Genomic DNA, 17090 nt, shown 5'->3' with positions numbered 1-17090 from the left:
GGGGGACTACGGAGCCTGATTGCTTTCGCCCACCCCATCTGCACCGCGCAGCCCCCGGTGCCGATGCCTCCGGTGGGCAGCGCTGGGGGGGGGTGCGCGGATGTCCCCCCTGCTCTGCAAAAGCCTTGCATTAGGAAAACCAAACCCAAATAAAGGAGCCCAAGGGGGGTTTGCCCATGGAGCGCTCCGAGCCCTGCTGGGGCCGCACCGGGCAGCTCGCAGCTCGCCCACGGAGGGGCTGTTCTGCTCGCAGAGATGCTCTTGCAGCACGGGGATAACCACAGCATCGGTTGCACCCCGCACGCCTCCGCATTCCCCTCGCCTGCCCTTTATCGGTAGCAACAACCGCTATCGGCAGAGCAGGGGCTGCAGGGGGGCCGAGGGGAAGGCAACGCGTTGTGAACAGGGGGAGCACCGCAGCTGCTCCTGGCCGTGTTCCTCCCTCTTGGTCGGGTTGCTTTGTTAATGCCCGTTAAGGAAGACCTGGGAGGGCTCGCACTCGCTTCAATGAAAGGCGAAGAAATCTGCCCGAGCATCCCTGAGTCATGGGAGAAATCCCGGTGGGCACGGAGGAGGCTGAGCCCCGGTCTTGGGGGTTTGCGACCAAAGAGGGGCTACGGGAACAGAACTGGGCACTCAAACCCTTCCTATGGAGCCAGAGGAGAGGGAAACGGAGCTGGAAGCCGCTTTCCTTTCACCGGCATCCAGCTGGGGCGTCCCAGCACATCCCACAGCAGCGAACACTGGGAGAGGAGCTGTGTTAGGAGCAAAGCAAAGCAGGAGCTCAGAGGAGCTCTATTAATAAAGGGCAAGTCTATGCCAAACCTGACGAACTTCCCTTTACCCAGAGCTGTAGCTGGAAATGCAAAAGCCACAGTGTTTGAAAACACATTATTTGCATTATATACGCACATATGCATTATAGATGTACATATACATTATATATGCCCCAAAGCGGAATAAACAAAGGTTTGATTTGCAAACTCCCCATCCTCATTAAAGCAGCGCCGCTTTGGACAAGCCCACATCACAGGCGGCTCCGAGCGCTCTGCTGTTTAACTTCCACCTTCCAGCTCCCTCAGTCATGGAGCTGGGACAGCGACAGCAGCAGCAGCCGGCCCGCAGTGCTGCCGCTCGGGTACCCGCGCAGGGACTTTCTAGGGCACCAGGATGCGTGGCCCATTTAACAGCATCCCCAGGGTGCTCTTTCCTGCCTTTCCGAGCACAAAGCTGCCTTCCTTTCTCCCTCAGCACTTCCCAAGCCGGTGTCGGGAATGCTGCTGGGGTATCCCCTGCTTCCAGTGCCCCACCTCCAGAGGAGGCGATACCCATGGGTCATGTGTCAATGCCACTTCATGGCACGACTCATACAGAGAGGAGCAGCTTCCTCCACCGTGCTCAGGCACGGGACTCGGTAAGGTGCCTGTTTGCATGGGCACCAGTGGCTGTTGCTGCAGCAGGATGCGGCTCCCCTCCATCCAGGACCCGCAGAAGGGCTAAACTCTAACCTCCATCTAAACTCTATTTGTTTTATCCCATTATCCCTGCAGAACCCCCCCTGGACTGTCGTGGATGTGAGTGATAAAGTCATAACGTCTGCTCTGTGCACATCTCCCATGGCTACAGAGCTGATGGGCTGGGTCCCGTGGCAGGGACCCTCCTCACCCAGCACCTTCCCAGCCGCTGTGCTCTGCTTCCTCTGTTGAGCTCGCGTTTGCATCGCTCGGAATAGAACACATCGAACATTTCAGTGCTGGAGGAGCCCCTCTCTGTTTGTCTCTGCTCCCCGAGTGGATTCCACAGCTCCGTGGGGCTGAAGAGCCCTCGAGTGTGTAAATAAGCTGCAGCGACAGAATGTGCTCCCTGCAGGCAGCTTCCCTTCAGCTGCTTCCCCAGCTCGTGTCTTCTCTGGCGTCTCTCTTTGCAGCTTCAACTTCCCTCTCCAAGTGATTAGGGGAGCTAAAAAGAGACAGTAACACACGTCAGCGGGGAGCACGCACTGCAGGCTCAGCCGCCAGCACGGCTGCCCTGTGCCAGCTACACCATGGGATGGGGCAGCATCCTCCGAGGAGCATCCCACTGCCTGCTGGACAAGCGCATCCTTCACCTGCAGCAAACACGGACAGGAGGTGCTGCGGGGGTAAAGAACGGGTTTGCACACATAGGGAAAGGGAAGGCTTTTGCCATATGGCTGCCCACAGCCGTCCCCTGCTGCCACCCATCCACTCTCCATCCTGTGCCATTGAGTACCAATGCCAGGACCACCACAAGCACCAGCCCCGGGGCTTGGAGGCAGCACTGCTGCTGCTGCTGGTGCAGAGCGCGTCGTCGCCTTCCCATAATTAGCACATCTGAAGGATCGCTCCAGTTTTCAGAGGAGGAAAATAGGATGCAGGAATTCACCAGCCGGCTCGGCTGGATCACTGCGCAAAGGCGTGATGGCAATCCACGGAGGAGCAGCAAGGAGCTATCAAAGGGAAGGAGCCTCCTAAGCAGGACCCTGCGGGAATGCCGCTGCGTTCCCTGTTTCCATGTGTTTAGCACCAAACTTTGAGGTGCTGCCGCTGCAGCCATGTGTATAGGAAGGAAGGAAGGAAGGGCATGGAAAAGCCAGCATGATGTCAAGGGTGGCAGAGAGACTCCCAGGTCCATACGGAGCTGGGTGTCAGCTCCCACCACACGCATTCACCAGCCCAGGGCTCCCCAAGAGCCAGGCAGCAATAGTGTTATGGCTGCTCCATGCTGTCAGGCATTCCCTGGTGAAAGCATCCCCATCCCAAACAGCCCTGCTGATCCATGCAGTTCCGAGCACTTCCCTCCCTGCTGTCCCGCTATGGGCAACCCTTCCCTGGAATATCATCCTCCTCCCTCTCTGCCATCCCTCTGAATCCAGCACCATCCCCAAGACAGGCACATCCCTGCTTCCTGCAGCCCGAGCTTTGCCTTTATGGCACACAGCACCGCTGGCTCCCTTCTCCCATAGCCACAGGAGATGCTCGGTGCTCCGGCCGGAGCAGCGGCGGGGCCGGGAGCGATCCTGGCTATGTTTAGCAGGGAGAGTGCTGTTATCTCTTCCCACCTCCTTGTCCTCAGCTGTGCCTGGGCTAATCTGCGCTCTGCACCTTGCAGCGGAGCTGCCCCACGCTCCGCATCCCCTGCCCTTGGGTGTTATTTTGGGTGTCTCCATCACGGCTGCATTTCCCACCAAGAAGCTGCATTGGCTGCACCGATGGAGAGGAGGAGCTGCCCTGGGGGCAGAGGAAGCTGCTGCTTTGGTGCTGCCCCAGCACGCACAAAGCGATCGCCCCTGCTCTAAATGGGGCTGTGCGCTGCGGGTGCGCTCACTGGGGACACCCCGGAGCAAGCGGTGTATGGAGAGATGCAGAGTGCCAGGGCACTGGCGCTGTGCAGTGAGGATTGCCCATGCTTAGCATCAAATAGTTCTATGCGTGTGTATGATTTGTACATCTAGACTGGTACGTGTATATTGACGCGTGTTTATACACATGCATGTTTTACAGAGATATGCAGATATAAGAAGGACGTGGAGCTGTTGGAGCAAGTCCAGAGGGGGCCACGGAGCTGCTGTGAGGGCTGGAGCAGCTCTGCTCTGGAGCCAGGCTGGGAGAGCTGGGCTGGGGCAGCCTGGAGAAGAGAAGGCTCCTGAAGGGGGGACCTGAGAGCAGCTCCAGTGCCTAAAGGGGCTGCAGGGAACCTGGAGAGGGGCTTGGGACAAGGGCCTGTAGGGACAGGCCAAGGGGAATGGCTTGAACCTGCCCGAGGGCAGACTGAGATGAGCTCTTAGGCACAAGCTCTTCCCTGTGAGGGTGCTGAGGCGCTGGCACAGGGTGCCCAGAGAAGCTGTGGCTGCTCCATCCCTGGCAGGGCTCAAGGCCAGGTTGGACACAGGGGCTTGGAGCAAGCTGCTCCAGTGGAAGGGGTCCCTGCCTGTGGAGCAGGGATGCTGTGCCCGAGGCTCCTGCTGGTGCTGGATGCTCATTCCTGTGGGATCAGCTGAGCGATGCAGCCGAATGCACAACCATCGATTGTCGTGGAGACGATCCATAGCTGCCAAATGGGATTAACCAACACCCGGGTCCTGGGAAAAGAGTAAACAACAAAGAATAAGGAAAATGGGGCACGGCCCTGGCAAAGGCACAAGCGGGTCCAGGGGGACCGCAGCCCTCCAGCCGGGCACTAATCCCCGCCGTTCCCTTTCCCGAAGGATTTGTGAGCTCTTCTCCGCTCTTAATCGCTGCAGCCCCGCAGGGAAGGTAATGCAGCATTATCCGTGTGTTCCAGCTGTGGCTGGGAGCAGGGAGGCAGCCGGCTCGCCTGGGCTTTGCCGTGTGTCAGTGAAAGATCAGGGATTAGCGCCCGGATTTCCTCGCTGCCTCGGCTGCTCTAATTCCGTGGCCGTGTTTTTCCCTAAATGCACTGACCTTATGTGCCTGATGCCGTGCATCCCGTGCGCAGGGGCTGATGGTGGGGAGGGCAGAAAGGCAGGAGCCATGGTTCCCTGTTTGGACCCACAGGAGTTACTGCTGAAACCTCAGCACCCTCAAAGGGAAGAGCTTGTGCCTAAGAGCTCATCTCAGTCTCCCCTCGGGCAGGTTCAAGCCATTCCCCTTGGCCTGTCCCTACACCCCTTGTCCAAAGCCCCTCTCCAGGTTTCCTGCAGCCCCTTTGGGCACTGGAGCTGCTCTAAGGTCTCCTGCAGTCTGACCCAGCCCAGCTCTCCCAGCCTGGCTCCAGAGCAGGGCTGCTCCAGCCCTGCGTCCACGCTGGCCCACGTCCCCAGTAGCCATCTGCACGGTGTAAGCTCATCAGCTCCATCACGTCACAGCGACGCAGAGCACAACCGAGGCATGCGAAACAGGGGGATGTTGCTTAAAACACTGTTATAGCCAAAGCAGGGCTCTTTGGCTGACTCACAGAAACATGAAACTCACTGCCGGGATGAACGGGAGCTATTAGAACACCGACGTAATTACTCATGCGAACAATGCCCTTCTCAGCTCTTTAATGATTACACAAATTAGTGCATAAAATTATGCTAATGGCCCTACAACTGTTGCACACACACGCAGCGCACCGGTGGGGAGGGGGCAGGAACAGGCTGAGCCTGGACCCTGCCACCACTGGGCACAGGGCACAGGGTGCCCAGAGAAGCTGTGGCTGCCCCATCCCTGGCAGTGCTCAAGGCCAGGTTGGACACAGGGGCTTGGAGCAAGCTGCTCCAGTGGAAGGGGTCCCTGCCCATGGCAGGGGTTGGAGCTGGGTGAGCTTTAAGGCCCCTTCCAACCTGAACCATTCCCGGATTCTATGGCCAAGGGGCAGGCGAGGCTCTGTGCCCTTCAAGGAGCACACAGTGTGGCTGCTTACATGAAGCCCTGCAAGTCTGACTCACCTCTGCAGGCATGCAGGAGAGGGATGTCAGGGAACATTGGTTCCACAGGGAACTGCCTGGAATCTTGATTTGATGGGGTTTTTCCTCCTAAAAATTCACCTTTCTGTTTGAAACAGATTCAGCCGCAGGTGTGGTGAGGCTCATTCTGCACTTAACCCTTACTGGAGCTGGTTTCAGCCAACACAGGAATTACTCCAATTGTGCTGTACAGCTGGAAACGGTTGTCATCAGGAGCAAGAAACCTGAAGCCACAACCAATACGAACAGATCAACGAATGACACTGCTGTTCTAAAGCAGAAGTCCCGTCCCACCCCCCCCCCCCCCAACTGTGGTTTCTGGGAGAAACCACAACTTTTCCATCTATTTCCATGTTAGGTTTATGGAGCACTCTGCTAGCAGTGGGATTAAGGAGGACAGATTCCCTCCCTCACCGCTGCGCTTCCCAAAGTGCCTGCACAATGCCAGCAGTGCTGGGCTGCCAAGCAGCAGCTGTGTGGAGTAAGGGCAGGACAGAGGAACCACGCAGCCCCAGGGAGGACAATTGCCCTCAGTTGTACCAACAAAGCAGCACTATCGGAAGCGCAGGACCATCGGAAAAGGCGGATTCCCGTGCGCAGGAATGGCAAGAGCTGCTCCAGCACTGCTGCGTTAAAAGCAGGGACATGGATCAGCTGCAGCAGCCCAACATCTCTTCCCTCAGGGTAGAAGGAAGGAACTCCAGCATTCCACCATTCCCTTCCTTTTTCCAAGTGAAAACACAGCACTCCCGCTCAGCAGGGAGGGCCGGCAGCCTCCTTGCAGGGGTACAAGCCCCCCAGGCCTGTAAGAACTCAGTGTTAAAAGCTTTGCACAAAGGTGATGTGGTCCACAAATCCCAACGTGGAGAAACACTGGTGTTTCCTCCTCCTCACAGGATCCAGTGCCCTGCTGTGCTCCTGCCAGGGAGAAAGGGCATTTCCAAGGGGTGATGCTTCTCACCACGCTGCAACCACTTCGGAGCTTGTACGGGTACTGCTGTGTCTTGACATCAGCTGAACCACCCCTTCAGTTAGTGCCCCAGCACATTAATCAGCTCTTTATGCCCAGAGCCATTGGACTCTCTGGGTCAGAACCCAGACCCTCGCATTTCAAAGAGGGGACTTTAGCCCCTCCATCCATGAGGGTCTCAGCCTCCTTCACTCCTCCTACCCCATGAAGGTCTCCTTCTTGCCAGCCCCTAGGCAGGCAGAGGGATCCTCTCGAAGCACCACTCCAATTCAAACCCAACTCTTCAGGTTTCCTTTTGTGCAAGAGGTTTTTGTTTCCCTGAGCACACTCGAACCTCTGCTTTAAAGCCGCTCCCATTTCACCTTCCTTGAGCTCAGGCCACACAAGGGTTTGGGGTTTTTCAGGCCAACTTCCCCTCCAACAGCACATACCTACGTGCCATTGAGCACACGCTGCCCCTCCACCCCCCTGCTTCCCACTCCCTGACAAACAAACATCTCTGGCAAGAGCCACCCCACTCATCCCAACAGCTCTTCCCCATTTCTTCCCACCCAGCATTGTCCCACAGCCACTGCAGCAGCCAAGTGTGCTCTGTGTGCAACATGGCTCTTACCTTGCCCTCAGGCACAAGGGCTTTGCCATCAGTTCAGAATTGAGTGGACATCTCATAGACACATCTTTGGCTCCTCACACTCATCCCTGCTCCAGCATGGGCTCCTCTCTCCATGGGATCACAGGTCCTGCCCAGACCTGCGTCTGCACAGGCTTCCCACAGCATCACAGCTTCCTTTGGGAATCCCCTTGCTGCACCTTCAGGGGCTGCAGGGAATCTCTGGCTCTGGTGCCCAGAGCACCTTCTCCCACGCTGACCTTGGTGTCTGCAGAGCTGTTCCTCTCACTCTTTGCCCTCTGCTGTTGTGCAGGACTTTATCCATCTTCTTAAACACATGGTCCCAGAAGTGCTATCTCCACCACTAAGGGCTCAGCCTTGGTCAGTGGCAGATCCATCATGGAGCTGGCTGGCATTGGTGCTATCAGACATGGTGGGAAGCTAAAAGCAGCCTCTCACAGGAGCCTTCCCTGCAGTCCCCTGCTACCAAAACCCAGCCACACAACCCCAAGGTACCCACTTAAACAGTGACCCAACCACCCAGCCTGTGCTCCCCAGGACAGCCCTGTACACCGCACTTACACCGTGCAGAAACACAACCCCTGTGCTCCACACTGACACTTTTAATTCCCTGAAAAACTGACATGAACTTCAATAACCAAAGGAATTTTCATGGACTCCATACTAAGCAACGAGAGTCACCACAGAGCAATGGAGCCACATTCCCAGGCTGGATGTTGGGGGTGACTGTAACCAGATTACATCAGCTCCTCTGGGATCATCTTCATTTGCTGCCTCCAGCCACCACCAAGGCCTGCACACCCCATTTACCCTCAAGAGGACTGCAGGGCCAGCACAGAGCCTGCCGAACCTCCCATTTTCCCTTGAGTATCACTAGCAACATGAATATTAACACATCCTCTTTTAAGCAGCGAGAAGTCTTTCTTTCCCCCTTCTCCTGTAATAAATTCCACCCATTTCCCAGGGAACGGAGCCCTTTCTTTGGGAGCAGCTCAAACACCAGCGCTTCCTGTGAACACTACATCTCTGTGGAGCACAAAAGGCTTTTGTGTGGCCGAGCGGGGCCGCGGTGGCGAGCAGAGCCCTCGGCTTGGCAACAAACCACAACCCCCGGGTGTGTGTTTCTGTAAAAATTTTATTTGTTAAAGGAAAAGAAAAAGGCAGAAGCCAATTGAAAACCTGCTCAATCTTTAACTCCAATTGGTTGTTAAATTTAGAGAAATGACTTCGGTTTTATGTTTTAAACAACCCCCCCTTTTTCCCCTTTAAGCGTTTACCATCTACTCGTGCTGAATCCTTCCAAGGAGATCGCTCCAACGCACCTCTCCAGGTCCTCGCTTTGCTCCTTTTACCAAAAACCATGGAAAAACTCCATCGTGCATCTTAAGGGCTCCCATCGTCAAAAATAGGAAAAAAAAAAAGGTATCTTTGGAATAGCCAATTGAGTTGAATAACAAAAAGACTCCACACGAGTGCGGTTTGGTTGGGGCAGGAATCCACTCCTATGTTCCTGGTAATCTGATCCCGCTCCATGAATCCTTGTAATTCAGCCTCCCTATCCTATCCACATTATGATTTGAATCCAATGATCCAGCTCCAAGGATTGGGATCCAGTGAGCCCTCTCCAATCCAAACCTTTATAACCAGCAAAACCAAAAAAGAGGAGGCAAAAAGTTAGATACTGTAATGAAAAAATAGGATTCTGGGGAATGATCAGTTATGTTTGCCATCAATTAACAGAGATGTACAGTAATAACTATCAATTCCCCAAAACAAACTCGTGAATGGTGATGCTCAGATAATTCTTTCTTAGAAATGTTAATTACTACTGGGAGGAAACATTTGTCATATTTACAATATGTCAACTGAAAATGCCAACATACTCATCGCTCGCAGGGCTTTGTGGTCGCAAAAAATGGGCTACGAAACTGGAAGAGCTTTAACTGCCAACACTATCCACCTGCTGCAGGCCTGAGCTACAACAGCATTCCCGGCTGGAAGGGAACGCTGGGAACTGGAGTTCGCAAACGGATCGGTGAGTCAATTGACAATTAGTCTGAGGGGGCAGGGCTGAGACTTTAAGTTATTCCCCACTTGGTTGTCTTAAGTTGTTGGTTGTATTTTTGCTTTCAGTCTGATACTTTAAGAAATGCAATAGCAACGCTGTATCAGTCACACAGAGGACATGCAGATTTTAGCAGTATTGATATTATACTCCGATTTAAAGATACCCTTTGATCTACTACAAGTGCACGAATACTACAGAACATTTAACACTTGTAACCAAATGCTGCGTGACAAAGTAAACCAAAACTCCCACCCCCGACCCGGTTTATTCCTTAAAAAAACTAAAAATAGAATGGAATAATAGACTAGAGAATAAACAAAAGCAAGTATTTAGCCACAATTGCCCCCCCAGAAAAAGAGTTTTAAAGCAAAGAGCAATTGTAGCCTGCGGTAACTAGACCATGCCTGACGTGACACAGAGGTGCACGCGCTCCATTAGCCTGGCTCTCGGTATAAGGTCAATACTGCCAAGTTCATCTGTGACAATAGCACTTGGAGTCATACCATTGCCTCCATTATTGATCTGATCCTCCTCAATCCTCCTTTTGACAATCCTAAAATGATTGACATGTGCTCCACAATCCTTTAATCCAAAGCATTCTTAATCCATCTCTTCAGATATGTCTACAGAAAGACACACGAAAAGGCAAGATAAAATATAAGATCCCCCAGAAGAGACAAGTTAGCCACAAACATCCCAACATCCCCAGCTCGTATAAACCATAGCTGAACACTGAGACATTTACACAGCAATACCACAGCTCCAAGAATGTTGGTATTTGATCTAGAAACTAAACCGAAACAATCCTGACTGACATCAATTAAAATACAATTTACCAAAGACATGAGGGGAATGTCGATGTGAAGGAGCAAATACTCACTAGGGATTTTACACAAGAATGCAATTCAACACTTTAGCCAATTCGAGTAAAACAGTTGGAATTAAAAAAAAAAAGAGGATAATGAAAGACTGTACTAAAGGAAAACTGTGTACAACATGGGCTTCTACAAAAAGATCAGAGCTAGTGATCGCTTATGTACGAGATCGGGATCTGCTGTGGCGGGGAGAGTAGCGTGGAGATCCTCTGCTTCTTCTTGGGGAATAACTGCGGCTTCTGCTGTTGCTTCGACTACGGCTTCTGCTACGACTACGGCTGCGTGACCGAGATCTTCCATAGCTTGGACTTCTTGGGCCATCAACTTTAACACGGATGTAGGCAGTTTCTCCCTATTGAATAGACAGAACTTTCGATTGAAAAGTCTAGGCTTCAGGGCCATCTTTTTAGGCATGCTGACAGACTGCAGATATCGTTTACTAGCAGCACGGAAACAGACAGCAAAGCTTTAAAGCCTATCTCCTGACAAACTGACCACAGACTTACTCAGCCGCTTCGTATATGAACAAACACCACACGTTCCTTACCTTCAAATCCTACTGTTAAGCCCCTTGCATCCAATTCTGGCCAAAGAAAGTATGAAACCTACCTCATGAGATCTAAATTTAGTGTTATCCAGTTTTCGCACAGCGTAGGTCATATCTTCCTTCCGTACAAACTCCACGACACCAGTGCCATCTCGGAAAACATCAGCATAACATACATCACCTGCTTCACGCATGTGATCCTTTAAATCCTGCCAACTTCCACTTGGAGGCAGCCCTATGTAAAAAGGAAGAAGCGACTTTAAAACCGGGTTGTGCTCTCGCCTCGTGTAGCTACAGAATCAGCTCAAAGGAACCGACAGAGGCTGTTGAGGAAGCAGGCAGCATGCCTGGAGGAGCCGCTCGCAGGCACAGCGTTCCTCCCAGGCTACGCGAGGTGAAACAACTTGGAGCTGCAGCACCTCTCGCTAGGAAGCCTGCCTGGAGGACCCCGAGAGAGCACTGCGGTTAAGGGAAAGAGAGCAAGGACTCACCCGAGACGATCACTCTGTACTCCGAGCGCCGGGACGGGGGGCCGTACCTGCCCCGGGGGGCTCCACCCCCTCCGCCGCCGCCGCCACCTCTGCCGGTGCCCCGGCCGCTCCGAGGGAACTCCACGCGGAGGCGATACCCATCGTAATCGTAGCCGTCCCGCCCGTAGACGGCGTCCTCCGCGTCCCTGCGGGACGGGACGGGGCGGTGAGCGCGGCCGCCCGCCCCGCCCTGCCCATGCGCCGCCCCCCCGCCTTTGTTCCCGCTTCCCGCCCGCCCGTCGCCCCCCTCCATGGGCCCCCGACCCCGCAGCGGCGCGGGGCCCGTTACCGCGGGGCTGCGGGGCGGGGAGCGGCGGCGCAGGCGCCTGCCCCCGCCTCAGGCCCGGCGCTGCGGGACACGCACACGGGCAGGCCGCAGTGGGTCACGGGCCGCCCTGCCCCATCGGGGGAGGCTGTGTGTGTGTGTTGGGGGGGGGTGTCTCACCTGGGGTCCTCAAACTCGACGAAGGCGAAGGGCGGGCCCCCGCGGCGGTTCTTGAGGTCGATGTCGCGGATGGCCCCGTACTTGTAGAAGACGTCCTCGATGTCCTTGGTGCGGATGTCGGGGGGCAGGTTCCCCACGTAGATGCGGCAGTCGTTGTTGCCGGCTGGGCCGCGGATCACGCCCCCTCCGGACATGGCAAGGTCGGCAATGGCTGCGGCGGTGCAGGGCCGGGGCGCAGGCAGCGGGCGGGCGGCGGGCACGGGGCCGGGCTGGGCACACGGGAGCGAGCGCGCCGCCTCCCCCAAACACCGCTTCAAAATGGCGACCGCGGCTCCCCTCACGCTCCGACTGCGCGCAGGGATTTCACCCCGGGACGCAGCACCGCCGCCGCTGACGGCGAATGAAGCGGGAACCGATGTATGCCGCCGCGCCCTCACTGCTCGGTACCGCGCATGCGCGGATCCGACGAAAAGAAGTCCCTCTCTTCTCGACCTTCAGCCGCTCCACCCGCAGCAGCCGACCGCGCGCTGGCAGCACGGCTCCTCCGCGGGAGGCCGCAGCGGGTCCCGTTCTTTCCCGGGAGGCTCCCGGTGCCCGCGGGGAGGGAGCAACGCAACGGCCGACCGCGGCTTTTACAACGGCAGGCCGTATGACGTCACGTCCGGTGCGGCGTCCGCTCCAAAAAGTCCCGGCCGGGGCAGGGGCGGGTGTGTCCCACAATGCACCGCGGCGGCTCTTGGCGCCAAGGCGCGGGGTGTGTCCCACAATGCACCGCGCGGGAGGGGGGCCTGTGGTGGGGCCGGGGGGTGATGGCGGCGGCAGCGGGTCCGGCCGTGCTGGTGCGGGCGCTGCTCGGCCCGGTCCCCGCTCGGTCCCCGCTCGGTGTGCCCAGGAACGTGTGCTGCTGCCGGGGCAGGCGGGAGGGCTGAGCGTAGGGCTGGGGCTCGGCCACGCTGAGGTAAAATGGCTGCCCTGAGGGCACGGAGAGCCGAATGCAGGGCTGGGTGCGCTGCTCAGCCATGCGAGCGTGCGGCTCTCGGTGCCCTTCAGCAGAGAGTTAAAGTCAGGTTTTATGGCTGTGTTGGTTTTAATCCCCCTGACACTGCTGTGTTGTGGATCTTAGGGGCTCTTGCATCATGGTGTGCGCTGGAGGGACTCAGAGCAGACCCGAAAGAGTACTTGGCGTTGTTTCGTGTCTGTAAGTTAATAAAAGGACACAAAAGCACTGGAGGTGGAGGCAAAGGCACATCTCAAGTGGACACGTTCATGAGCGCATCGCCTCCCAGGGGCTGTGTGCTCCTGCAGAAGTGCCTGCTGTGTGTTGTGCCTGCAGAGTCATGCGGGAATGGGCCCAAAAGAGGGTGGAAAAGGATTTCTGGGGAAGCAGCAAGGAAACAACAGGACTATGTTATATATGTGAGGTTATAATTTCAATTAAATCCGTTTAAAGCGGAATATAGCCACAAGAAACAACAGAGGTGGGAGGGATCCTTGTTAAAATGCTTGGAATAGTTGTACTCCTGCAGCCTGGATGTCTCTTGTTTATCCCTTGGCATCTCCTCTATCAGCACAAGCAAATCCACGCAGTGCCGGGAGGGTTGAGGCTCTGCAACCACTGTGGTGGGGTTGGAGCAGTACCTGAGCACGTAGCAAACCCCTTTAGGCTCCCTAAGTTAATTAAGGGATTTGAGAAGTGTGTCATGTCTCTTTAGTGCTGTCGTGGGTGCTTTATTCCTCATTAAACATGCATTTTCCTCTAGAAAAACCCAGCTTAGAGAAAGGCTTGCAGGGCAATGGCATGATGTGTTTAACTTACAGATGGAGGTGACGTCAGTCATGCTTGGCTCTAGTGATTTTAGCACTGGTGATATCTGTGTTAGATTGCCCGTGGTTCAATAGAGACTGTGATTAATCACTGAAGGATGTTGGGAGAAAGCCCTTCTTCAGAAGAGGGGGTTTGTGAAGTCTATAAACTAGCGTCTCTCTAGCGGTTTTCTATGTCTTTAAGAGTCTTAAGGCTTCGCTGCTTCATTTGTAGTGGAATGGTGATAGCGACTGCTGTGGTTCCAGCACTGATCTGTATGATTTCAGTGGATGCTTTAGGGCAAGAAAACATCACTTTAAACCAGCACAATTTAACCAGCTAATTCAGTTGTTTGCCAGCTCGCTAGAAATACTCATTGTCCCTTAAAAAGCCCAAAGAACAAATCAGCTCCTCACAAAATAATCACAAAGACCCCGAATATGCTCTTCCCCAGTGCAGGAAAGGCTCCATCCTTTGCCAAGAAATGAGTCTTCCCTTTCAAAAGCTTATTAAACCACTTTATTTCTTAAAGGCACCATAAAATACTAGTGAGTCTGCCCAAAAGCCCGTTGCATAATTTCTTTTGTGTGTTAATAATCCTTTAAATGGCTGCCTTAATTACCTTAATGAAGTGTCTCTTTATAGAAGTATTGGATGCTTTCTTCCTCATTACCTTTTTTAGCCCTGTGTTATCCTCAGAGGCTTGAAACACTTGGATAAGCTGCAGAGCATTTGTTTGCTTTGTCTGAGTCGCTTTTGGCTTTCTGGCTGAATGTGTATGTGGAGAACCATTAGACATTAATTATGGAGGAAAGAAATGACTGGGAAGGAAATGGTAAATAATCCTGGTGGAAAAGGCAGCTACTGTAAAATGACAACGTTTTCCTTCTCAGAATGGGAGTGATGGAAAATAGGGATTTCTAGCTGTGAACATCAATGGATGGTGCAAAAATGGTGTGTCACAGTATACGGAAGCAGGGGCAACTTCCACTAGAGCAGATTGCTTCAAGTCCCTGTGTCCAACCTGGCCTTGAACACTGCCAGGGATGGGGCAGCCTGTGCCATAGGTAGTTCTTCTTATGCAAAGATACTGAAATGCTTTATAATGGGGTCACTTGGTTTCATTTCAGAGCCGTGGCTGAGCTGGCTGCACCGCGGTTCTGTGAGCAGCTCTCATCACCTTCACCACTCGCCTGGCTCCATCAGACAAAACCTGTTTTTCCTAATCCTCGTACTGCACAATCCAGATGGGATTAGTCTTCACTAATCTTACTTGGTGGCAAAATAACAATTCATCAAAGCCCAGATTGTTTGGAAGAAAAGGGTCATTTTCACAACGGCGCCTTACGTTGTAACAGGGGGTTTTAAGAACTAAGCTTTGAATTGTCCAAACTTGCCTTTTCCTTCCTTTAACAGTTGTGAATATGCCGCTCAAGTGGTTTCCTTTGCCATTTCAAGAGTAACATGAAGCTGCACAGACAGTGTCTATGGAGATTGAAATGTAAAGCTCATATTTTGGGGGCCTTTGATTTTAAAGAGCGCCTCAATGTTATCAAAGTTACTCATTTTCCTGTAGAAAAAGATAAAGAAATAGAGGCTGTGATTTTCTTTCAGGGAAACAGTACAGATAAGGCAAGGGGAGCGTGTGCAAGTTGGAAATGATTCCCATCGAGTGCACGGTGACAGAGCTTGTTCTAGTTATGTAGGTTTAGATGTCAGCACAACGCTTTCACACGCACATGCTGCAGCATGTCTCGATGCAAACAAACACCACATCGCGCTCCAACAGCATGATTTCTCCTGCAGGGACACACGCAGGTAGGGATTTAAAGCAGCAAAGCCACCCAGAGGAGCAGGCGGCAGGAGAACCCTGGTGTTTTGTGTAGATAACACCACCTGGATTCAAATCACGCCTGGCAGGCACAATGAAAGTGTTCATTTATAGATATTCTGAAACACTGCTCTCTTTATGTCGTTAGAACAGCCAGAGCATCGCAAGGCTTGGGCATGATGTGCTCAGCAGAGATGTGATCGTATGGAGCAGATGCCTGGGGCTGTTCGAAAAGCATCCATTGCAGCCCAAGTCCATCCCTGAAGGACCATGAGCCACCTCATCACCCCACTCCGGTCTCTATCTGCCCAGCTGGCTGGAGGGACACAAGGAAATGGAATGTAGTTAAATCCTATGTGGTATTTGCCTGGCTAGTAGCAATTAAAGGTTAAATTAATTAATAGTTAATTAAAGTTAGTTAATTAAAGGTTAATTTAAAAACCATTTTCAAAGAAATAAAATGTAGGGGGTTGATGTGATTTCTGCTCTCATGTTTATAATTTACTCTGATTTTCAGCGCCTGGTTTCACCTTTGATTCCTGCACCATGGCTGGGGGCAGGGGTTAGCACAGACTGAAGAGTTTGAATGACCCCCTTGCCAAACCTGTTTTAACTGATTTCTATCCCTGGGAAAACGTTTATGTTCCTACAGCCTGATGTGGATGGAGGAAAATGGATGCAAACTGTTAATGAAAATAAGCAGCAAAAAGGAGCGTATCTGTTTGGGTTGCTGATGTGAGTACAATCCTTGTGGTTAGGCAGAGATCTCAAACGCTCCTTTGCTCCTTTTTCTGTTGCCGTTTTTATTTCCCTGTGCTCTTCCTGCAATCCCCTCCTTTCTCCTTGACACCTTCCCACGTCCCAGGCACCAGCACCAGGAGCTCACCGACCTCATTCGACACCTGCTTTCCCACCATTTGGGTTTTGTCTTGGAGCAAGTGGTGCTGTCCTGATACAGGGAACTGAAACAGCGAGTGGTGACAAAACACTGAGTGAGGCACCCTGTCCTGCCGGGCTGTTAGGCAGGCTGTATTTGCCCCTTACCAGTATCGATGGCTTCTTATTTGACACCTGGCATCTGTCGCCTTCCCCACCAGGAAACCACATCAGTGAGCACACTGCATTTAGATATCCTGTGGACATCTTCATGGTGGCTGTGCCAGCGAGCCGAGCCATGGGAGCATGGGTAGAGCTGAATCTTTTTGTCCTCCCAAAATAACCCTCATTTGCTAGGCCTGAGTGGCTTCTAAAAGGAGGTTTTCCATCTTTCCATTAGCTTTCCATCAGAGAGCTGCCGGCAGCGATGCCACCATCCCTGCTGCCTCCTCAGCTCGGGCTTTCAGTGATACCAGGATGCAGCCCTTGTGGCATCAGTGTGGGTTTGCTGAGTTTATTTTAATACAAGGAAATAGAATGAGTGAGAAAGGCATTAAAATATGTTTCAAGCGGAGTATTTTTAAATGCAGCTGAAGTTTTTCGAAGTGTTTCATTGATGTGCATAATTCCATATGAACAGCTGAGAAAGGCAAAGGTAAAAGGTAAAATCAACTGCTTTTAAATGAGCAAGTTAGACTATGTAGTCAGAAATGAGGCGTGGAAGCACCCTGGTTATCTGCTACTGGCTGTTCTGCACCAAACTATGTGAGGCAAAGCAAAACCAAGTCGATTTTCATGTCTTTTATGGTATCAGGCTTACAGCCATGGTCTTGGGCTATCCCTTGTGAGGCTTTTTTACTGTTAAGAGCAGAGGAAGAAAGAACAATGAATGTGTGCTGCCCGGTTGTATGGGCACACATAAAGCAGAGCCTCTGTGTACTTTTGTTTCCTCTGAGAGCATCAGAGATGTCAGTGAGTATTTTTTCTCTTCAGGGCTTTCTTTTTGTTATTATTCCCCATTTTACTCCTCCTTATCCACAGCAGAAGGCAGCTAACCGATTGCTTGCCTGTTTGGGAATTAAACA

General features: G+C 53.0%; 1 protein-coding gene and 1 long non-coding RNA gene across 2 annotated transcripts; one reads left to right on the top strand and one right to left on the bottom strand.

Moving 5' to 3' along the window:
• Positions 1–8146: 8146 nt before the first annotated feature.
• SRSF1 (serine and arginine rich splicing factor 1) lies at positions 8147–12138 on the bottom strand. The gene is made up of 4 exons (XM_065694434.1): positions 11495–12138; positions 11011–11195; positions 10582–10754; positions 8147–10324 (listed from the first exon to the last, which is right to left on the bottom strand). The coding sequence occupies exons 1-4, from the start codon at positions 11686–11688 to the stop codon at positions 10130–10132; spliced, it is 747 nt and encodes a 248-aa protein (XP_065550506.1). The 5' UTR covers positions 11689–12138; the 3' UTR covers positions 8147–10129.
• Positions 12139–12648: 510 nt separating this feature from the next.
• LOC136021812 (uncharacterized) lies at positions 12649–15608 on the top strand. The gene is made up of 2 exons (XR_010615891.1): positions 12649–12692; positions 15278–15608. It is a non-coding gene; the product is annotated as an uncharacterized LOC136021812 (long non-coding RNA).
• The last annotated feature ends 1482 nt before the right edge of the window (positions 15609–17090 follow it).

Source organism: Lathamus discolor, chromosome 14 (genome assembly GCF_037157495.1).
Source record: "Lathamus discolor isolate bLatDis1 chromosome 14, bLatDis1.hap1, whole genome shotgun sequence".
Taxonomy (NCBI): domain Eukaryota; kingdom Metazoa; phylum Chordata; class Aves; order Psittaciformes; family Psittacidae; genus Lathamus; species Lathamus discolor.
This window is presented reverse-complemented; position numbering and strand designations above follow the sequence as displayed.

Bases quoted from the DNA above. Each gene is read 5' to 3' on its own strand.
- SRSF1 (XM_065694434.1), bottom strand. From the start codon at position 11,688: ATGTCCGGAGGGGGCGTGATCCGCGGCCCAGCCGGCAACAACGACTGC. The intron at 11,196-11,494 runs GTGAGACACCCC...CCCGTCCCGCAG, and splicing joins GTCGAGTTTGAGGACCCCAG to GGACGCGGAGGACGCCGTCT. The intron at 10,325-10,581 runs GTAGGTTTCATA...TCTATTCAATAG, and splicing joins CTAAATTTAGATCTCATGAG to GGAGAAACTGCCTACATCCG.